The sequence below is a fragment of the Gobio gobio genome (assembly GCF_949357685.1).
Source record: "Gobio gobio genome assembly, chromosome: 20".
Classification (NCBI taxonomy): domain Eukaryota; kingdom Metazoa; phylum Chordata; class Actinopteri; order Cypriniformes; family Gobionidae; genus Gobio; species Gobio gobio.
The window spans coordinates 3,257,427-3,282,824 of NC_137113.1; the positions used below are offsets into that span (position 1 = coordinate 3,257,427).

General features: G+C 37.5%; 1 protein-coding gene across 1 annotated transcript in view; it reads left to right on the forward strand.

The window, feature by feature from the left end:
- The first annotated feature begins 1,881 nt into the window (after nucleotides 1–1,881).
- The window catches only part of kcnma1b (potassium large conductance calcium-activated channel, subfamily M, alpha member 1b), a 195,746-nt gene continuing 172,229 nt past the window's right edge, over nucleotides 1,882–25,398 (forward strand). Inside the window, 1 exon segment of the mRNA XM_079846150.1 lies at nucleotides 1,882–2,577. Coding sequence (XP_079702276.1) covers nucleotides 2,284–2,577 — 294 coding nt within the window. The 5' untranslated portion in view covers nucleotides 1,882–2,283.

Here is a 25,398-nt window from a genome sequence, read left to right on the forward strand (position 1 = left end):
ACAATTAATTACTTAAGAAAACAACTGATTATTGACATGAATATTTGTAGAAATAACTGCTTTCTTTTCTAATAAACACCATGTGTACACTAACAAACTTGTCAACGCTCTTAAAGGCATAGCTATCCAATACGCCATATTTCAATTAAAAAAGTTTGGTGATTTTCAAAGTGTGTATGTATATATATATGTATATGTGTATATATATATATATATATATATATATGTATATATATATATATGTATATGTGTATATATATACATGTATATATATATATATATATATATATATGTATATGTGTATATATATATATGTATATATATATATATATATATGTATATGTGTATATATATATATATATATATATATGTATATGTGTATATATATATATATGTATATGTGTATATGTGTATATATATATATATATATATATATATATATATATATATATATGTATATGTGTATATATATATATATATATATATATATATATATATATATATATATATATATATATGTATATGTATATGTGTATATATATATATATATGTATATGTGTATATGTGTATATATATATATATATATATATATATATATATATGTATATATATATATATGTATATGTGTGTATATATATATATATATATATATATATATATATATATATATATATATATATATATATATATATATATATATATATATATATATATATATATATATATATATATATGTATCATATCGCCCACTGAGTGTATCATTTAATACATTTAAGCTACTTTTTCTGTCAGAAATCCAGTTGATCGACTCACGCGCTACACAAATGAACTATGTTAGACATTTTAAACCAAGTACACCGTTTTGTGATTTTATATTTGTGTTGTGTAAGTCAATAATACATTGATAAACAATGACGGCAGACTTAGATATGTTTTTTATTCGCTACACCATTCGATTTTCGTCATATAACACTGTTGCCATGGTTACGTTGGCGCTAGTGCCAATTTAGCGCTCTTGACTAACTTGAAATCATACTTTTTATGGTTTATGGTTAATATTTAATCATATTTTAAGTGACCTCCCTGAAAAAAGATTGGTGGATATTTTTCTCAGGAGAAGTGTGTATCCTGCGTTTTAATCGCTTTCGTCTTATAAAATGTTATTAAATAGTAAGCACTGTTATAAATAATTACTTAAGAAAACAACTGATTATTGACATGAATATTTGTAGAAATATCAGCTTTGTTTTCTAACAAACACCATGTAATACAAACTTGTCAACGTTAGCTATCCAATACGCCTATAAAAAAGAAAGAAAAGGTTTGGTGATTTCAAAAGCATATATATAGTATTACGCAGTGTGTGAATTATTTAATAACTTTACGCTACTTTTTCTGTCAGAAATCCAGTTGGTTGAAGCTCAACTCACACACCGCAAACAAACTGTTAAAGACATTTTAAACCAAGTACACTCTTTTGTGATTTATATTTGTAGAGTAAGTCAATAATACATTGTAATAATAATGAAAGCAGACCTAGATATGTTTTTTTTATTCGGTACACAATTCGCTTTTCGTCATATAACACAGTTGCCATGGTTACTTTCTCGCGCTAAAGTGCTTCGCGCGTGCCAGTTTAGTACTAACTTGAAATCATACTTTTTGAGGTTACTATAGCGTTTAAAATATTCCCTCAAATAATTCACCCCCTGAAAATAGATGATAGTTTTCTAAAAAAAAAAAAAACTGTGGCCACCGCGGCAGATGTCTGTGAAATAGGAGCGATTGGTGGATGTTTGGACTGGGTTTGGAGACGTTTTGACGGGCACCACACTAACTGACTCCGCCCTCCGGTACCTGTAAATCTGCCCTAAACGCGCCGAATGAATAGATCGGAGCTGAACGCAACACGTTACCGAACGAGAGCGGGGTGATTAGACGGCAGTCTGTCCATCGGAGAGCGCACGGGAGATCAGCGGGGGAAACTGCGTTCGCGGACGGTCACGCGGGCTTTAAATCGTGGGAATGTTTTTCATCATGATAAATATCCACCATACGACCTCGTTTAAAGACGTACCGACGCCGTTCTAGTAGGAGTTTACGTGCATTTCGAGGCCGACTGTTTAACTGCGCGTCCGTGGAGAACCGAAGAGCGGACGAGAGCGACGAGCGCAGCGGGAGGAGAGTGCGCGCACACGGGGACACGCGCGGGGTTGTCCGCCCTGCCAAACATGGCTGATCGTCAGGTGTGGGGCGCTGCCGGGATCTCCAGAAAGACGCTCGATGCTCCCCACTGAAGAAGATGAAGATAACGACGGTGATGAGAAGCAGCTCTCCACAGTAATGACCTTTCCCATCGAGCATTCAAAAGCGGGTCCGTCCTCGGTTCGGAAGATGGATGTGATCATCCCCTACACCTCCGACGTGCCCTGTGACCCTGTGAACGGCCAGAAGATGTGGTGGGCTTTCCTCGCCTCCTCCATGGTCACTTTCTTTGGGGGTCTCTTCATCATCCTTCTGTGGAGAACTCTCAAGTACCTGTGGACGGTGTGTTGCCACTGCAAGGGGAAAAAGAAGGTAAATGACACCTGTTTTTAGGTCAAAAGTTTGGGCACCCTTCCCAGATGTCCACAGGATCCTTGTTATTTGAAGACAAAAACATTTGCAGTTGGGGCGTTTTTTTATTTGCCCACTAGGCTAAACATGTTGGGTTATCTTCATTTTTTCTTTATGTTGTTATTTCAGTTATGACCCAGCAGTTTAAATGGTTCCCGCACTTCGATGGTTTAAATTTTTAACGGCCCGGTGGCAGCCAACGGTCATCAATTAGCCTACTTCACCCCCAAAATACAGTTATAATAAATATTTTAGATATGTCAGAAACATCATCACACGTTCCTCCTTAAATCGTGCTCAAAATCACCTCATAAAGCATTTGGGTCCTGCGCTTTGATGGTTCAAATTTTAACGGTCAAGTAGCAGCCAACGGTCATCAATTACTTCACCCCCCAAAATACAGTTATAATAAATGTTTTAGATATTTCAGAAACATCACGAAGTGCTCATCATCACACATTCCTCCTTAAATCGTGTTCAAAATCACCTCAAAGCAGTTGGGGTAAATACTTTCCCGGGCTTTGACGGTTCAAATTTTAACGGTCAGTTGACAGTTAACGATCATCAATTACTTCACACAATTAAAATACAATTACAATAAATGTTCTCTATATGTCAGAGAGCAGATAATGCTCACCATCACACTCCTTTAATTATCACCTCATAAAGGAAGAGGCTTAAATACAATTATAGCGCAGCAGTTGGGTTAAATGGCCCAAATTTTAGTTGAAAGTCAACTGACATCAATTACTTCACACAATAAAAATACAATCATAATACATGTTTTAGATATACCAGCATCATAACACACATTCTAACTTCTATAGTTTTTAAAATCACCTCATAAAGAAAGAATAGGCTCAAATGCTGGTATAGTGCAGCGGTTGGGTTAAACGCGATTCCCGCACTTTTCTGGTTCAAATTTAAACGGTCCGGTGACAAAAACGGACATCAATTACTTCACACAATTAAAATACAACCATTATGTTTTAGATAGTGCTCATCATAACACGTTTTTCCTTCAAGTGTGTTTAAAATCACCTCATAAAGAAAGATGAGGCTCAAACACAAGAGTTTTCATTTGTCACTACATCATGTTCAGAGTTTACGTCACTTTAATATTATTTTAACACGTGGGAAACAGTCAGAAAGAAGAATGAGTGGATGTCAAAAACATTTTATTTTGATAGTGTATGAAAAAGCATTCAGGTATGTGCTTTTATTTATTGTAGCTCAGCTTTTGGAGGTCTTAACACATGCTGTTAAAACATAAACCATGAATCCACTGGAAGTGTCTACCACTTGTGTGAATGTAAATGTAGTTTTGCTCCGCGGTACAATATTAGATGTTGGTTTTTGTGAGTGCTTGAGTTGAGTAAATCTTACCCACGAGTGAACATGATGAGTTAGCGCTTCGGGTTCTTACTGAAGTTATGGAGATTGTTCAAAAAGTGATTTCCCTGTGATGAAAATAGAAAAGGACATTTTGTGACATACTTTGGCTCATGGCTTCCCCGAAATTATGTTTTACTGATAAAATATGAACCATGTCGGTTTAGATAAACCGACACATCTACCAAATTGCAAAATGTAATGTAAACAGAAAAGTCTTGACGCATGAAGAGGTTTTAGGCCTTATCTCGTTTTGACTCAAAGATTTAAAGCTGCTAGTTGCTAGGCTAGTTGTCTAAATAATTTCTAGGCAACATTTGCTAAGGGTTTCTGAGAGGTTGTGATGCTAATTCTAGATAGGGTTTGTTTTTGTAGATGTTAAAATCGGTGTTCCTGGAAAAGTGGTTTCTTGTCAACCAACAGCTGTAGGCTATATGAGATAAAATCAACACGAAACGCCGTCCATAGCCCAGTTTACATCCATAATGGATGTTTGTTGGAAAATAATGCACTTGATTGTATCAGTGTGCGATTGGTTGGATGGTGAAAAGTGTCATTATGTGACACAAAAATAAAGATAATAGTCATTGATGGTATCAGCTAAATGGAAAGGCATTTCAGATATGGAAAGACAAACTTTTGTTTCATTAGAATTACATGCGCCATTGAGTAATTCTCAGTAAGATCTGGGACTGGTTACATAAACCGCAATGACTAGTCTTACAAGTTAAACATAATTTTTTTTTGTTATGTAAAAAGTTTATGCAGCCGGTTCCAGGAATGAGTTAATATTGACAATATTTTGATTTCATGTTGACTTTAGATGTTATAAACTGTGTTCACACACTGCGATTTCATTAACTTCACAATATTCTTGTTTTGTTTGTTTCTCGGTCTACACAATTATTGAAGATTAATGAGTGATTTTTAAGCAATTTATTTGAGTATAGCCTGCCGTGCATATGATTATGCGTTTACACCTGTAGCTGCATGAGCGCTGGTGGTTTGATAGAAGCACAGAGAAAGAAGACGAGAGCGTCTGTTCTGTTTGCAGAGACGTACGAGAGCTTTGCTTGCGTCTTTTCCCCATGTTTGACGTGGAGCCAGTGGTCAGGAATAGGTTGAGTTTTTTTGCTGCCATTGTGTAGTCTGCCCACACACACACACACACACACACACACACACACACACACACACACACACACACACACACACACACACACACACCACAGCTGTTGCTTTCATTACAGGCCTGTCAAACATAGTTGTGTTCATTCTGCGAGACATTTCAGGAAGCCCTTTTCTCCTGTTCAGCGGCCCGTTCCACTGAAACACACGACTCTGATTGAAAGTCAACATGAAATCAATATTCACTCTGCTTGTTTTCTAAATACATGTTCTTGGTCATGTTGTGAATTATTCATATTAGGGATTCACTGATATGATAGGGATATACCGATCATTTTTTATATTTGAAAGCCGATAACCGATATATTGGTCGATATACCTAAATCCACATTTTTATATCAAAACAAAAGTCTCACCATTAAAACCATGACTCAAGCACACAATTATGATGTCCTCATTATGATTTAATATAGCCGCAGGGCTCCAGACTAACTTTTTTCACTAGGAGCACAGTGGCCCCCAACTGAAAATTTTAGGGGCACAACCAGAAATTTTAGGGGCGCACACCGTAAATCAACATGCTAACCAAATCTACTAATGTCCACTGTATTAGGGATCGGTATCGTTAAGGTTTTAATGGTATTACTACTCTTACCGATACTGCTTATCGATCCGGTACTTTAACAGTATTCTTACCGGTTCTTTTTATTATACTTTATATATTTTTTTTATAAAAATAAAAAAAACATAATTAAGAACATAATTAACATGGCTTTATAATCTGAAAAGTAAAATATCTATAGCAAAAGAAACCGCAAAGTTTGAACAAAAATATAAAACATCTATTTGTAAATGGACCAGTGTGCAGGCATTTGGAAGGTCTGCTAACATTAATATTACTTAGAAAGATCAAACCTACAAAGAAATCTAATAAAGCAATGAAATGTAAAATAACACTGCATAGTTTTCACTGTATAAATTGATAGATTAATGCTTATAAAAGCTAAAGTTATTAATTCAAGAGATGTGAATATTTTCTATTTGCCTTTTGTTCGATTCGAATTAATGGCTCAATCGTCAGCAGGTTTATTAGACGCTGCCCCTTTAAGACAGATCGAATGTAGAACGAATAATATCATATTCTCCTATTTCTCCAAACTATTTACGCCCATTTAAGATATAAACTGTTAAAATAACTACTCTCCAATCCGGTCATTTTGACACCGGCTATTTGTTGTTTATTTGATGGTTTAGACGCGCACACGAAGCCTAAAATATAAAGTGCAAATCGGTCAATTTCGCAGCACACACACATAAGCCGCCTTGAAGTTGGAAACAGCGTCTCTTGCGCGGATTATTGTGCATTTAATAGCTCTTTGTTATCAAACACATCCCGCAGTTTAGCAATAGTAGAGACTGCAGTTTACAACAATCACTGAATCTGACGTTTAGTTTAGGTTTAAGGAGAAATGACAGCGCAGCTGAGAAGGGAAGGATGAGCTCGACGGAACACGGCTATAGGAATAGTTTTACCTCATATCATCTTTTTATAATTCTTGAAAGCCAAAATCGAAAATAAAATTAGATTAATATCACAGCACATCCCTAAAGTTTAAGAAGACTAAACTTTTGTGTAGTTCTCTTGGCCATCCTCACTCATTAGCTGACGGTGGTGTTGTGTTCGCTGGAGCTCCACGTGACAGAGCTCGCTCTCTCTCTCTCTTCTGGATTGCGAATGGCAAAAATGCATCACGGGCAAATGGTTTAATATTATCTCATAAAGAAACGGCTGGCAAAGATAGAATTTGCCAAATATAACGTCTATCAATTATAATTAGTAAGTGTATTTTCTTAATTTCTCCAGTACCGACAGGCAAATTTACTGGTCGCACACGTGCGACTGGATGTAAAATTCAGTCGCACACTCTCAAATTTTAGTCGCAAAATGCGACCATTTAGTCGCACTCTGGAGCCCTGAGCCGATATGACACACATGTTGCTCTGAACTGTATGTTCCTTTTTTGAAGTGATTCCAATCATATTTCAAGCAATTCAAACCCATCATGGTGAATCTGAAGTGTCTCAGCTGAAGGAAATAATACATTATCTATCATTATCGGCTTTAATATATCGGACAAATGTTCTTGTCGGGCCAATAACGCTAACATTAAAAATGAACATTTTGGCTGATATATCATGCATCACTAATTCATATGTGACTGTTCTGAATTGTGACATCAAATAAGGTCTGTCACTAACGATTATTCTGGTAATCGAGTAATCTATTGATTATTCTGACGTTTAATCGAGTAGTCTAGCACTTATTCTGACGATAAATCGCATTATCCCAATTATTCTGTCTATTAGACAAGTAGTCTATCACTTATTACGTCGGTTAGTCGAGTAATCTATCGCTTATTCTATCGATTAATCGAGTAACATATCGATTATGACGATTGATCGAGTAGCCTAACACTTATTCTGACGATTAATTGTGTAGCCTATCACTTATTTTGCCGTTTAATCAGGTTATCTCGATTATTCTGACAATTAAGCGGGTAGTCTATCACTTATGCCGATTAGTCGAGTATCTATCGATTATTCTGACGATTGATCCAGTACTCTATCGCTTATTATGACGATTAGTCGAGTAATCTATCGTTTATTCTGATGGATAATCGAGTAATCTTTCACTTAATCTGATGATTAGTCGAGTAATCGATCTATTTTTCTGACGTTTAATCGAGCAATCTATCGCTTATTCTGATGATTAATCACGTTATCTCGATTATTTTGTCTATTAGACGAGTATTTTATCACTTATTGTGTCGCTTAGTAGAGTAATCTATCGCTTATTCTACCGAGCTTTTAACGATTAATCAAGTAGCCTAGCACTTATTCTGACGATTAATCGTGGCGTCTATCACTTATTCTGACGATTAGTCTCGTTATCTATAGATTATTCTGGCGATTAAACGGTAGTCTATCACTTATTGTGGCGATTAGTCGCGTGATCTATCGATTATTCTGGTGATTAGTTCAGTGATCTATCAATTATTTTGACGGTTAGTCAAGTAATCTATCGCTTGTTCTGATGATTAATCGAGTAATCTATCACTTATTCTGATGATTAGTTGAGTAATTTATCTATTTTTCTGACGTTTAATAGAGTAATCTATCTCTTATTCTGACGATTAATAGACGCGTAGTGGGATATTTTTTGTGGTAATAAAAATAGACCTAAGCAAACAATAGCCAGTAAAATGACAACGAGGCAATAATATTTAGTTACGTAAACTCATTTTATTTATCAGATAAGTGCAACACAAAACTCACGTGACTTTGCCTCAACAGAGAATGTGATTGGATAACTGAGTCAACCAGTCGGTTCGGTCGTTCTGAAACGCCTGAGCCGAAGTCTGTGATCAGAATGATTCAATTTCCCATTCCCAAACACAAGATCACATGACAGCGTTTATTGCGTTTCGTCTGCCGCTCTAAGACGCAACTCATTTATTGTGCGAAAGAAGAGCCCTGATTGCAGCGACTTCCATTTTTATTACTTGCGTCAATTTCCCAGGAGGTGGCGATTTTGTTCTCTTGAACACATGGGATGGAAACGCTTTTATGTCATATTTCAATTTTGCGCATAAGTTAAAGATGCACTATGTAACATTTTTCAGCAAAAAAAAAATTCAAAAACCACAAGGCCAGTGTTATATATTTTGTTCAGTTGAGTACTTACAATATCACAAAATGTTTCCAACTAAGTAAATCGTGAGATGCTATTGTAACCAATGAACCGGGACGTGTGAGTGCGTGGCCTGTCGATGACATCATATCCGCGTTCCCCTCGGTTACCGCTTTACTCATAGCAGCCTATCCCGATTCTTTAACCGGCTGTGAGGTGAAGACCACATGTCCCAAGATTCTGCGCTCAAACGCTCCTTTGTTTTGAACAGGCGACCTCTAGCGGACGGAAAACTTACATAGTGCACCTTTAAGTTCGCAACTTTGGAAGGTAACCAATATTCTGAAGAGTATGTCATTATGGGATCAGCATTTTCACCCCCCAAAACATTTTATCCATTAAAAATATAACATTTCTATTGAATTGTAGGTCAAATATAAGGCACATCATCATCATCCACACGTCCGCTGTTCTTAAAGTGATAGTTCACCCAAAAATGATAATTGTGAAATGAATACTCGCCCTAATATTATTCCAGACCTGTGTAACTTTATCTCTTTTATCAGAACACAACATTAGCGCACAAAACACCTTCTTTTATGTTGAAGAAAGTCAAAGAGAATTGCAGTAAATTATGACTCAGTGTGATTTGTTTGAGTGAACTGTCCACTTAATACTTGTTGAAACATGTTTTTGTTCCACGGTGATTCAGATCTGGCCGATCCAGTGAACGTAGCGTTAATTTAACCACTCTATCCGTCCATCTTCTCCTCTCACTTACTCTGTTTTCATACATGCATCTTCCTCATTCAAACTGCCATGTCACTCTCCTATAGTGTGCGTGAATCAGATGCTTGTTGCCAAGCAACAGGCGGCATATTCATTATTGAGCTGGGAAATATCCCCTTATGTAATTGTGCTTTTCCAGAGACCACACACACACACACCTGTCAGAGTGTGTGATCGGCAGTGTGTTTCTTCAGCACAAACACATTTACATGCAGAATCTACAGGCGTCACGCACACAATCTGAGCCAGGAATAGAAGTCCATAGTCTGATCTCCTTCAGATGGCTTTGATAATGTTGATGTTCTGATGATTCTGCTGTTTACTCGTTACTTTTGCTCGCACATAATTAAAGCATTAATATGCATGAGAAATCATATGCAAATTCCCGATACCTATACTATACCTATGCAACTATCACGGATGCGCACAACACAATATCAATGCTAAAGCGATATATATCGTGCAGCCCTAATAATAATGTAACTTTTTGGGGTCCTAACGTGCCCCTTTTTACAAGATGTAAAATAACCCTCTGATGTCTGAGTGTGTGTGTGTGATGTGTGAAGATCAAAATACCCCTCAGGTCATTTTTATAGCTTGTTGAAAATAAAATTGTGAGCAAAAATGCACCGTTTTTGTATGTGTCCCTTTAAATGCAAATGTGCTGCTGCTCCCGGCCCCCTTTCTAGAAGAGGGCGGAGCTTCAAGAGCTCACGTTAGCAGCTCTGATGACCTCACGCAGACACACACTGAAACTGTTTAGGCTTTTATGATCAAACCGGAGTCGGGCAATGCACTTGGATGCACTTTTATGATGATAGATGCACTGTTATGATGGATGGATGCACTTTTATGATGATAGATGCACTGTTATGATGGATGGATGCACTTTTATGATGGATAGATGCACTTTTATGATGGATAGATGCACTGTTATGATGGATGGATGCACTTTTATGATGGATAGATGCACTTTTATGATGGATGGATGCACTTTTATAGTGGATGGATGCACTTTTATGATGATAGATGCACTGTTATGATGGATGGATGCACTTTTATGATGGATGGATGCACTTTTATGATGGATGAATGCACTTTTATGATGGATGGATGCACTTTTATGATGGATGGATGGATGCACTTTTATAGTGGATAGATGCACTTTTATGATGGAAAGATGCACTTTTATGATGGATGGATGCACTTAAATAGTGGATAGATGCACTTTTATGATGGAAAGATGCACTTTTATGATGGATGGATGCACTTAAATAGTGGATAGATGCACTTTTATGATGGAAAGATGCACTTTTATGATGGATGGATGCACTTAAATAGTGGATAGATGCACTTTTATGATGGAAAGATGCACTTTTATGATGGATGGATGCACTTAAATAGTGGATAGATGCACTTTTATGATGGAAAGATGCACTTTTATGATGGATGGATGCACTTTTATGATGGATAGATGCACTTTTATGATGGATAGATGCACTTTTATGATGGATAGATGCACTTTTATGATGGAAAGATGCACTTTTATGATGGATGGATGCACTTTTATGATGGATGGATGCACTTTGATAGTGGAAAGATGCACTTTTATGATGGATGGATGCACTTTGATAGTGGAAAGATGCACTTTTATGATGGATGGATGCACTTTGATAGTGGATAGATGCACTTTTATGATGGATGGATGCACTTTTATAGTGGAAAGATGCACTTTTATGATGGATAGATGCACTTTTATGATGGAAAGATGCACTTTTATGATGGATGGATGCACTTTTATGATGGATGGATGCACTTTGATAGTGGATAGATGCACTTTTATGATGGATGGATGCACTTTTATAGTGGATAGATGCACTTTTATGATGGAAAGATGCACTTTTATGATGGATGGATGCACTTAAATAGTGGATAGATGCACTTTTATGATGGAAAGATGCACTTTTATGATGGATGGATGCACTTTTATGATGGATAGATGCACTTTTATGATGGATAGATGCACTTTTATGATGGAAAGATGCACTTTTATGAAGGATAGATGCATTTTTATGATGGATACATGCACTTTTATAGTGGATGGATGCACTTTTATGATGGATGGATGCACTTTTATGATCAATAGATGCACTTTTATGATGGATGGATGCACTTTTATGATGGATGGATGCACTTTTATGATGGGCAGATTCACATTTATGATGGATAGATGCACTTTTATGATGATGGATGCACTTTTATGATCAATAGATGCACTTTTATGATGGATGGATGCACTTTTATGAACAATAGATGCACTTTTATAGTGGATAGATGCACTTTTATAGTGGATAGATGCACTTTTATGATGGATAGATGCATTTTTATGATGGGCAGATTCACATTTATGATGGATGGATGCACTTTTATGATGGATAGATGCACTTTTATGAACAATAGATGCACTTTTATGATGGATAGATGCACTTTTATGATGGATGGATGCACTTTTATGATGGGCAGATGCACTTTAATGATGGCAATACGGGCAATAAGGAAATTATATTAATCAAACCACATTGTTGATGAAAATAATATGAGAACAATAAAACATAAAATGGCACAAGAGGCTGTGAATGCACAAGTGAACTGGACAGTGCTAGTCTGTGCACGCGCTCTTTCCACAACAAACGCTGGAACAGCATTCTTTATATATACTGTATATAAGGCCATATATGAGACGTCTGGAGTGTGTGTTGACATGGAAAAACAATGGGAAAGTCTCCCAGTGGAAGCATCATAACTATAAAAGAAGCTCATGAGTGGTTGTTGTACAGATCGTGCTTTTTATTTATGAGAGCCTCATTTTTGTCATGTTATCGTTTTTACTGATCTTGTTGCAGTGCATTCTGGGATTGTGTTCTCCATCAAGGATACCTTACTAGGTTATGGAGCCTGCTTGTTTGAGTTGAACAAAGTGTGTGATGGTGAGGTGTGTGTGCGGTCAGAGAAACAGACTGATAAGATCAGTGTGTGTGTGTTCAGTGTTGCCAGCCGCTCGTCTCAGACGCTCACATGGACAAACAAAGGCCGTCTGTTCACACACACATTAACCCCGAGACTGTCCCAGAGTCAGTGTTTGAGTCGTCTGAGAGCCTCACACACACACACACACACACACACACACACACAGTCCATACCATGAGGAAACACACTTCCCTTGTTCAGCCGTTCATTTATTAGTCAACGTCGTCTTCTGTGACCGAGCCCAGTTTGTGGAGTCCCAGTCCCAGTGAGGAAGTGAGGAGGAAGTGGGATAGACCCAGTTCCTGAACCGCACAAACACACATGATAAGAGCAACACTGAAGACTGGAGCTGCAGCTCTCAAAACATCCGTCCGTCTCTCTGTCCGTCCATCCATTCATCCATCTCTCTATTTGACCATCCATCCATCTATCTATCTATCCGTCCGTCCGTCTCTCTGTCCGACTATCCATCCATTCATCCATCGCTCTGTCTGACTATCCATTCATTCATCCATCCATCAATCCATCCACCTCTCTGTCTGACTGACTATCCATTCATCCATTCATCCATCCACCTCTCTGTCTGTCTGACTATCCATCCATCCATTCATCCATCCACCTCTCTGTCTGACTATCCATCCATCCATTCATCCATCCACCTCTCTGTCTGACTATCCATCCATCCATTCATCCATCCACCTCTCTGTCTGTCTGACTATCCATCCATCCATCAATCCATCCACCTCTCTGTCTGTCTGACTATCCATCCATCCATCAATCCATCCACCTCTCTGTCTGACTATCCATCCATCCATTCATCCATCCACCTCTCTGTCTGTCTGACTATCCATCCATCCATTCATCCATCCACCTCTCTGTCTGACTATCCATCCATCCATCAATCCATCCACCTCTCTGTCTGACTATCCATCCATCCATCAATCCATCCACCTCTCTGTCTGACTATCCATCCTTTCATCCATCGCTCTGTCTGACTATCCATTCATCCATCCATCCATCCATCAATCCATCCACCTCTCTGTCTGACTATCCATCCATCCATCAATCCATCCACCTCTCTGTCTGACTATCCATCCTTTCATCCACCTCTCTGTCTGACTATCCATTCATCCATCCATCCATCCATCAATCCATCCACCTCTCTGTCTGACTATCCATCCTTTCATCCATCGCTCTGTCTGACTATCCATCCATTCATCCATCCATCCATCAATCCATCCACCTCTCTGTCTGACTATCCATCCTTTCATCCATCGCTCTGTCTGACTATTCATCCATCCATCCATCCATCAATCCATCCACCTCTCTGTCTGACTATCCATTCATCCATCCATCCATCCATCAATCCATCCACCTCTCTGCCTGACTATCCATCCTTTCATCCATCGCTCTGTCTGACTATCCATTCATCCATCGCTCTGTCTGACTATCCATTCATCCATCCATCCATCCATCCATCCATCCATCCATCCATCAATCCATCCACCTCTCTGTCTGACTATCCATTCATCCATCCATTCATCCATCCATCCATCCATCAATCCATCCACCTCTCTGTCTGACTATCCATCCTTTCATCCATCGCTCTGTCTGACTATCCATCCTTTCATCCATCCATCAATCCATCCATCGCTCTGTCTGACTATTCATCCATCCATCCATCCATCCATCAATCCATCCACCTCTCTGTCTGACTATCCATCCTTTCATCCATCGCTCTGTCTGACTATCCATCCTTTCATCCATCCATCAATCCATCCATCGCTCTGTCTGACTATTCATCCATCCATCCATCCATCCATCAATCCATCCACCTCTCTGTCTGACTATCCATCCTTTCATCCATCGCTCTGTCTGACTATCCATTCATCCATCCATCCATCCATCAATCCATCCACCTCTCTGTCTGACTATCCATCCTTTCATCCATCGCTCTGTCTGACTATCCATCCTTTCATCCATCCATCAATCCATCCATCGCTCTGTCTGACTATTCATCCATCCATCCATCCATCCATCAATCCATCCACCTCTCTGTCTGACTATCCATCCTTTCATCCATCGCTCTGTCTGACTATCCATCCTTTCATCCATCCATCAATCCATCCATCGCTCTGTCTGACTATTCATCCATCCATCCATCCATCCATCAATCCATCCACCTCTCTGTCTGACTATCCATCCTTTCATCCATCGCTCTGTCTGACTATCCATTCATCCATCCATCCATCCATCAATCCATCCACCTCTCTGTCTGACTATCCATCCTTTCATCCATCGCTCTGTCTGACTATCCATCCTTTCATCCATCCATCAATCCATCCATCGCTCTGTCTGACTATTCATCCATCCATCCATCCATCCATCAATCCATCCACCTCTCTGTCTGACTATCCATTCATCCATCCATCCATCCATCAATCCATCCACCTCTCTGTCTGACTATCCATCCTTTCATCCATCGCTCTGTCTGACTATCCATCCTTTCATCCATCGCTCTGTCTGACTATTCATCCATCCATCCATCCATCAATCCATCCATCGCTCTGTCTGACTATCCATTCATTCATCCATCCATCCATCAATCCATCCACCTCTCTGTCTGACTATCCATCCATTCATCCATCGCTCTGTCTGACTATCCATTCATCCATCCATCCATCCATCAATCCATCCACCTCTCTGTCTGACTATCCATCCATCCATCAATCCATCCACCTCTCTGTCTGACTATCCATCCATTCATCCACCTCTCTGTCTGAATATCCATTCATCCATCCATCGCTCTGTCTGACTATCCATTCATCCATCCATCCATCCATCCATCAATCCATCCACCTCTCTGTCTGACTATCCATCCATCCATCAATCCATCCACCTCTCTGTCTGACTATCCATCCATTCATCCATCGCTCTGTCTGACTATCCATTCATCCATCCATCCATCCATCAATCCATCCACCTCTCTGTCTGACTATCCATTCATCCATCCATCCATCCATCAATCCATCCACCTCTCTGTCTGACTATCCATCCATCCATTCATCCATCCATCAATCCATCCACCTCTCTGTCTGACTATCCATCCATCCATTCATCCATCCATCAATCCATCCACCTCTCTGTCTGACTATCCATCCATCCATTCATCCATCCATCAATCCATCCACCTCTCTGTCTGACTATCCATCCATCCATTCATCCATCCATCAATCCATCCACCTCTCTGTCTGACTATCCATCCATCCATCAATCCATCCACCTCTCTGTCTGACTATCCATCCATTCATCCATCGCTCTGTCTGACTATTCATTCATCCATCCATCCATCAATCCATCCACCTCTCTGTCTGACTATCCATCCATTCATCCATCGCTCTGTCTGACTATTCTTTCATCCATCCATCCATCCATCCATCCATCTGTCTCTGTCTGACTATCCATCAATCCATCCACCTCTCTGTCTGACTATCCATCAATCCATCCATCTCTCTGTCTGACTATCCATCCATTCATCCATCGCTCTGTCTGACTATTCTTTCATCCATCCATCCATCCATCCATCCATCCACCTCTCTGTCTGACTATCCATCCATCCATCAATCCATCCACCTCTCTGTCTGACTATCCATCCATTCATCCATCGCTCTGTCTGACTATTCTTTCATCCATCCATCCATCCATCCATCCATCTGTCTCTGTCTGACTATCCATCAATCCATCCACCTCTCTGTCTGACTATTCTTTCATCCATCCATCCATCCATCCACCTCTCTGTCTGACTATCCATCCACTCATCCATCTCTCTGTCTGACTATCCATCCATCCATCCATCCATCCATCTGACCATCCATCCATCTCTCTATCTGACCATCCATCCATCTGACCATCCATCCATCTCTCTATCTGACCATCCGTCCGTCCGTCTATCTGACCATCCATCCATCTCTCTGTCTGACCATCCGTCTGTCCGTCTATCTGATCATCCATCCATCTCTCTATCTGACCATCCATCCATCTCTCTATCTGACCATCCGTCTGTCCGTCTATCTGATCATCCATCCATCTCTCTATCTGACCATCCATCCATCTCTCTATCTGACCATCCGTCTGTCCGTCTATCTGATCATCCATCCATCTCTCTGTCTGACTATCCATCCATCCATCCATCCATCCATCCATCCATCCATCTGACCATCCATCCATCCGTCCGTCTGTCCGTCCCATCCATCCATCCATCCATCCATTCATCCATCAGTCCATCCATCCATCCATCCATCCATCCGTCCGTCCGTCCGTCGTTCTAATCTAAGTCTGTCTCTGTTTTTCAGGTTTTTTGAGCATGTGTTGTGAGCGTGTGTGTGTGTGTGTGTGTGTTTTAGTGTGTGTGTGTTTAGTGTGCGAGTGCGCATGTGTGTTTTAGCGTGTTATTGTTTTGGGGAGGATGGGGTCTGTCTGCACATTGTCTGGCATGCGGATAAAAGCTCTCTCTCTCTCTCTCTCTCTCTCTCTCTCTCTCTCTCTCTCTCTCTCTCTCTCTCTCTTTCCTTCTCTCGTTTTCACACACACAATCTCTCTCTCTCTCCCCCAATCACATAAACAGTCTCATTAGTGGAACACCATTAAGAAGGAGGTCAACACCAAATCTACTTTCACAATCCCTCCCTTCCGCCCGCACTCCTCCCCCTCTCTCTTTCTCTCGCTCTGTTCTTTCCCTGAATGAACCGTTTCTGACAGTCGGTTGTGACACATCTGCATCTATATTTATCACATAAACAGTGGTTGTAATATTTGTTGTATTATTAGTGAATGGATGGAGCTGCTCATGTAAATACAGTGTTTGTCAGTGAGCACTAAGCGGCCAAGATTGATCAAGGGTTAACAGACATCGATCAGTTTAAACCGGACACGGGTGGAGAGAATCCCTATTAAAGGGACAGTTCACCCAAAAATGAAAATTCTGTCATCATTTACTCACCCTCAAGTTGTTCCAAACCTGTATGAGTTTCTTTGTTCTGCTGAACACAAAGGAAAATATTTAGAAGAATGTTTGTAACAAAGCAGATAGAGCAACCATTGACTACCATAGCATTTTTACCCTACTATGGTATCTGTTTGGTTACAAACATTCTTCCAAATATCTGCCTTTGTGTTCAGCAGAACAAAGAAACTCATACAGGTTTGGCACAACTTGAGGGTGAATAAATGATGAGAAATGTCCTGGCTCTTCAAAACTTTATAATGGCAGTGACTGACTGTCGTTTTTTTAAGTCCATTAAAGTGCATCTATCCATCATTAAAGTGCATGTATCCATAATAAAAGTGCATGTATCCATAATAAAAGTGCATGTATCCATAATAAAAGTGCATGTATCCATCATAAAAGTCCATGGATCCATCATAAAAGTGCATCTATCCATCATAAAAGTGTATCTATCCATCATAAAAGTGCATCTATCCATCATAAAAGTGTATCTATCCATCATAAAAGTGCATCTATCCATCATAAAAGTGCATCTATCCATCATAAAAGTGCATCTATCCATCATAAAAGTGTATCTATCCATCATAAAAGTGCATCTATCCATCATAAAAGTGCATCTATCCATCATAAAAGTGCATCCATCCATCATAAAAGTGCATATATCCATCTTAAAAGTGCATCTATCCATCATAAAAGTGCACCTATCCATCATAAAAGTGCATCCATCCATCTTAAAAGTGTATCTATCCATCTTAAAAGTGCATCTATCCATCATAAAAGTGCACCTATCCATCATAAAAGTGCATCCATCCATCATAAAAGTGCATATATCCATCTTAAAAGTGCATCTATCCATCATAAAAGTGTATCTATCCATCTTAAAAGTGCATCTATCCATCATAAAAGTGCATCTATCCATCATAAAAGTGCATCCATCCATCATAAAAGTGCATATATCCATCTTAAAAGTGCATCTATCCATCATAAAAGTGCACCTATCCATCATAAAAGTGCATCCATCCATCTTAAAAGTGTATCTATCCATCTTAAAAGTGTATCTATCCATCTTAAAAGTGCATCTATCCATCATAAAAGTGCACCTATCCATCATAAAAGTGCATCCATCCATCTTAAAAGTGTATCTATCCATCATAAAAGTGCATATATCCATCTTAAAAGTGCATCCATCCATCATAAAAGTGCATCTATCCATCATAAAAGTGCATCCATCCATCATAAAAGTGCATATATCCATCTTAAAAGTGCATCTATCCATCATAAAAGTGCACCTATCCATCATAAAAGTGCATCCATCCATCTTAAAAGTGCATCCATCCATCTTAAAAGTGCATCTATCCATCATAAAAGTGCACCTATCCATCATAAAAGTGCATCCATCCATCATAAAAGTGCATATATCCATCTTAAAAGTGCATCTATCCATCATAAAAGTGCACCTATCCATCATAAAAGTGCATATATCCATCTTAAAAGTGTATCTATCCATCATAAAAGTGCATCTATCCATCATAAAAGTGCATCTATCCATCATAAAAGTGCATCTATCCATCATAAAAGTGCATGTATCCATCATAAAAGCATAAAAGTGCATCTATCATCATAAAAGTGCATGTATCCATCATAAAAGTGCATGTATCCATCATAAAAGTGCATCTATCCATCATAAAAGTGAATCTATCCATCATAAAAGTGAATCTATCCATCATAAAAGTGCATCTATCCATCATAAAAGTGCATCTATCCATCATAAAAGTGTATCTATCCATCATAAAAGTGCATCTATCCATCATAAAAGTGCATCTATCCATCATAAAAGTGCATGTATCCATCATAAAACTGCATCTATCCATCCTAAAAGTGCATCTATCCATCATAAAAGTGCATCCATCCATCATAAAAGTGCATGTATCATCATAAAAGTGCATCTATCCATCATAAAAGTGCATCTATCATCATAAAAGTGCATGTATCATCATAAAAGTGCATCCATCCATCATAAAAGTGCATGTATCATCATAAAAGTGCATCCATCCATCATAAAAGTGCATCTATCATCATAAAAGTGCATGTATCCATCATAAAAGTGCATCTATCTATCATAAAAGTGCATGTATCCATCATAAAAGTGCAACCATCCATCATAAAAGTGCATGTATCCATCATAAAAGTGCATCTATCCATCATAAAAGTGCATCTATCCATCATAAAAGTGCATCTATCCATCATAAAAGTGCATGTATCCATCATAAAAGTGCAACCATCCATCATAAAAGTGCATGTATCCATCATAAAAGTGCATCTATCCATCATAAAAGTGCATGTATCCATCATAAAAGTGCATGTATCCATCATAAAAGTGCATCCATCCATCATAAAAGTGCATATATCCATCTTAAAAGTGCATCTATCCATCATAAAAGTGCACCTATCCATCATAAAAGTGCATCTATCCATCATAAAAGTTCATCTATCCATCATAAAAGTGCATGTATCCATCATAAAAGCATAAAAGTGCATCTATCCATCATAAAAGTGCATCTATCCATCATAAAAGTGCATCTATCCATCATAAAAGTGCATCTATCCATCATAAAAGTGCATCTATCCATCATAAAAGTGCATGTATCCATCATAAAAGTGCAACCATCCATCATAAAAGTGCATGTATCCATCATAAAAGTGCATCTATCCATCATAAAAGTGCATCTATCCATCATAAAAGTGCATGTATCCATCATAAAAGTGCATCCATCCATCATAAAAGTGCATATATCCATCTTAAAAGTGCATCTATCCATCATAAAAGTGCATCTATCCATCATAAAAGTTCATCTATCCATCATAAAAGTGCATATATCCATCTTAAAAGTGCATCTATCCATCATAAAAGTGCATATATCCATCATAAAAGTGCATCTATCCATCATAAAAGTGCATATATCCATCTTAAAAGTGCATCTATCCATCATAAAAGTGCATCTATCCATCATAAAAGTTCATCTATCCATCATAAAAGTGCATGTATCCATCATAAAAGCATAAAAGTGCATCTATCATCATAAAAGTGCATGTATCCATCATAAAAGTGCATCTATCATCATAAAAGTGCATGTATCCATCATAAAAGTGCATCTATCCATCATAAAAGTGCATGTATCCATCATAAAAGCATAAAAGTGCATCTATCCATCATAAAAGTGCATCTATCCATCATAAAAGTGCATCTATCCATCATAAAAGTGCATCTATCCATCATAAAAGTGCATCTATCCATCATAAAAGTGCATGTATCCATCATAAAAGTGCAACCATCCATCATAAAAGTGCATGTATCCATCATAAAAGTGCATCTATCCATCATAAAAGTGCATCTATCCATCATAAAAGTGCATGTATCCATCATAAAAGTGCATCCATCCATCATAAAAGTGCATATATCCATCTTAAAAGTGCATCTATCCATCATAAAAGTGCATCTATCCATCATAAAAGTTCATCTATCCATCATAAAAGTGCATATATCCATCTTAAAAGTGCATCTATCCATCATAAAAGTGCATATATCCATCATAAAAGTGCATCTATCCATCATAAAAGTGCATATATCCATCTTAAAAGTGCATCTATCCATCATAAAAGTGCATCTATCCATCATAAAAGTTCATCTATCCATCATAAAAGTGCATCTATCCATCATAAAAGCATAAAAGTGCATCTATCATCATAAAAGTGCATGTATCCATCATAAAAGTGCATCTATCATCATAAAAGTGCATGTATCCATCATAAAAGTGCATCTATCCATCATAAAAGTGCATGTATCCATCATAAAAGCATAAAAGTGCATCTATCATCATAAAAGTGCATCTATCCATCATAAAAGTGCATCTATCCATCTTAAAAGTGCATCTATCCATCATAAAAGTGCATATATCCATCATAAAAGTGCATCTATCCATCATAAAAGTGCATATATCCATCTTAAAAGTGCATCTATCCATCATAAAAGTGCATCTATCCATCATAAAAGTTCATCTATCCATCATAAAAGTGCATCTATCCATCATAAAAGCATAAAAGTGCATCTATCATCATAAAAGTGCATGTATCCATCATAAAAGTGCATCTATCATCATAAAAGTGCATGTATCCATCATAAAAGTGCATGTATCCATCATAAAAGCATAAAAGTGCATCTATCATCATAAAAGTGCATCCAACCTGTATGAGTTTCTTTGTTCTGCTGAACACAAAGGAAAATATTTAGAAGAATGTTTGTAACAAAGCAGATAGAGCAACCATTGACTACCATAGCATTTTTACCCTACTATGGTATCTGTTTGGTTACAAACATTCTTCCAAATATCTGCCTTTGTGTTCAGCAGAACAAAGAAACTCATACAGGTTTGGCACAACTTGAGGGAGAGTAAATGATTTTTGGGTGAACTATCCCTTTAAACGCTTGTTTTTTTGGGTCGACAGCTTATAAAAACGATCTTGTTTGCTGTACACCTCGTCACATATCAGCTTTTAGACATTGTTCTGTCTTTTGTTATAAGTCACAAATGACAAGGAGGCGTTTCACACAAAGTCAAAGGAGAGCGTTGGATTGGTTCCCTACGATGTGGGCGTGGCCTAAACACACTCTGGGCCCTATCTTGCACCCAGCGCAATTGACTTTGTACACCGACGCATGTGTCATTCCTATTTTGCACCCGCGCAAAGCGCGCTTTTCCCTCCACAGAAGCACGTCGCTAAACTAGTGAATGAACTTGCGCTCCCTGGGCGGTTCAGCGCAAAAAAAGGAGGCGTGTTCCGGCGCAAACAATCCCTGGTGCTATTTTGCTGTTCCATTAAACAATTGCGCCACTGACCAGAAAAAACCTAGTCTAAAGTCAGTGGCGCGTTGCGCGTTGTTCATTATGCTATTTTAAGGGCGCATGCTTGACCATAATGTATAGCATGCACAACGCGCATACACTTTGCTCATGTAATCTACACAGATGCAACAGTTATTTTTGCAAATCATAAATTGTTACACTAAAAAAATATGAACACATGAGATGACGGAAATCATTGTGGTGTGCCACGAAGATGTGAAAAAATAGGCATAAATCTAGCTTACAAATGATTCAGGCTAATTGTAATAATTAAGGATAAGACCTGTTTGCCCAATAGTGGCAAGACATATATGTATATAAGGACATCTGACAAATTGGTTTGTCCGTCAAGAACCAGGAAAAAAAATCGACTGAAAAACTGAAAAAACTGAAAGACTGAAAAAAAAAAGACTGTGAAATCACCTTTACCATAATGTACAACATTACAACTTCACTTCTCTGTCTTTCACTGCTCTTACAAGAACATCAGTCTCCTCGGCTGTGAACCGCTCCTGGCGTGCGCCTGGTAAATACGCCATAATAATAGCAATCCATAATGGAACTTGCGCACCTGCTTTTACAGGGAATGTTGGATGACGCTCGGATTGGTTTATTCACGTTACGCCCAAACCACACCTATGAATAATGAAGCTACTTCAGACCAACCCATTTTAGATTTGCGCCGGGCGCAAGAGCCATTTATCCCGCCGGGAAAATAGCAACAGCGCAGAGACCCGCCCACAAAGTTACTTGCGCTTCGCGCTTTGACACTTGCGTTTCAGATCGTTAAAATATGGCCCTCTGTCTCTAAAGTCGTCACATCGGTTGTGGACTTCAAAATAGAAATATGAACATCGGTTACCAGAAATAGCTCACCCCACCTTTAATAATATGTTTGTTAGGGTGGAACTCCCTCATTTTTTTTGTTGTGTTTAATAGTTGTTAAACTAGATGCATTGCAACTTGCAAGCCGATTGGCTCATGTTCAGTTACCCAGAGGGCCATTGGTGAGTCAGAAACTGGCACACATTTACATTTTTTAGTGAGTTGTTGGGCCAGCAGGCCACACCTCATGAAAGTAGGGCGTCTGCTGTGATGTGGATGTTTTTCGGCTGGATGTGTGAGATTATGCTGATCAGAGAATGAACGTCAGGCACTTCCGCTATCAGTTAATTAACTAAATGGCCCGAACTCCTGCAGTGAGCTCTGAGTTATGGTTTATTATTCAGACTGATGGATATGGATTCAGGCCGGCCAAGAGCTGAGATGGTGGAGTATTTTAACTCCAGAAGTCTTCAGGATCTGCAGCCATTAAACGGAGGCCTGTCAGAATAACGGAATAACGTCGTCTCCGGCCAGCCTGATTAATGATCCCGCTCACTTTTAATGTGGATGAATGTGACTTTGCCAAATGAAAAGTTTCCTGCCTAATTTAGCCTCTCCAGATGGAACATCGCTGAAGTGTTTGAGGACATGATCGTAAGAGTTTCTCAGCACAGGACGAATACAGAGGCTGTGTGTGGTTCTGGTGCAGAAAGTGAAGACACAAGACATTACTTGCAATTTAGCAATTAAAATAACTAGTTCTGTCCAACAGCAATCTCAGTGAGTCTTGACCCCTGATTTTTATATATATATAAAACAAACTTTTTAAACTAATTCTATTTACATAAATAATATTGCATATTATATATATATATATATATATATATATATATATATATATATATATATATATATATAAATTCATGTATTATATGTATGTATTTATGTATGTATGTATGTATGTATCTATGTATCTATATATATATATAATTCATATATCTTATAACCTCTAGTAAATTAATATTTATTTCATTTCATTTATTCATCTCGTCACATTTAAAAAAATATATGTATTTATCTTTATTCCATATAGATATAGATGTGCAATATTATTTATGTAATTAGAATTAATTAAAAAAGTTTGTTTTTATTAAACATTATGCAAATAGATCACAAATAGTAAGACTAATATGTATGTAAATAATACTTCAAAATAGTCACATAAGCAAATTTCTATTAACTTATTCACTGTAACCTCTCAAGTAATATGTCAACTCTTTTAGTAATATATATATATATAATATAATATATATATATATATATATATATATATATATATATATATATATATATATATATATATATATATATATATATATATATATATATATATATATATATATATATATATATATATAATTTTTTTTATTATTATTTTTTTATTTAAATACATGCATATATGTTTATTCAATATAGATGGGACAATATTAAATATATTTATACATTTATTCCTCTTTATATATATTTTTTAATTTATATATTAGTATTATATTATTCATATATTATAGCTCATAACCTTTAGTAAATTAATATTTATTTATTTGTTTAATTTAATTTAGTTCAATTTATTTATACATCTCGTCGATGTATTTATGTTTATTCAATATATGTATAGATGTGCAATATTATTTATGTAAATAGAAGTCGTTTTTATTATGCAAATAATATCACAAATCATAACAAAGACTAACACTTATGTAAATAATACTTCAAAATAGCCACACATGCAAATTTCTATTTATTTATTCACTTTTCATAACCTCTCAAGTCAGTCTAACAACTCTTTTAGTAAATTATTATTTATATATGTATTTAAATACATTTATATTTTTGTATTTTATTGTATTATTTATTTTTATTTAAAGTTTATTTCAATATGCAATATAATGTATGTAAATAGGTTTGTTTTGATGTAAAAATCTTACAAATATATCACAAACAGGGACTAAACAACTATGTGCATA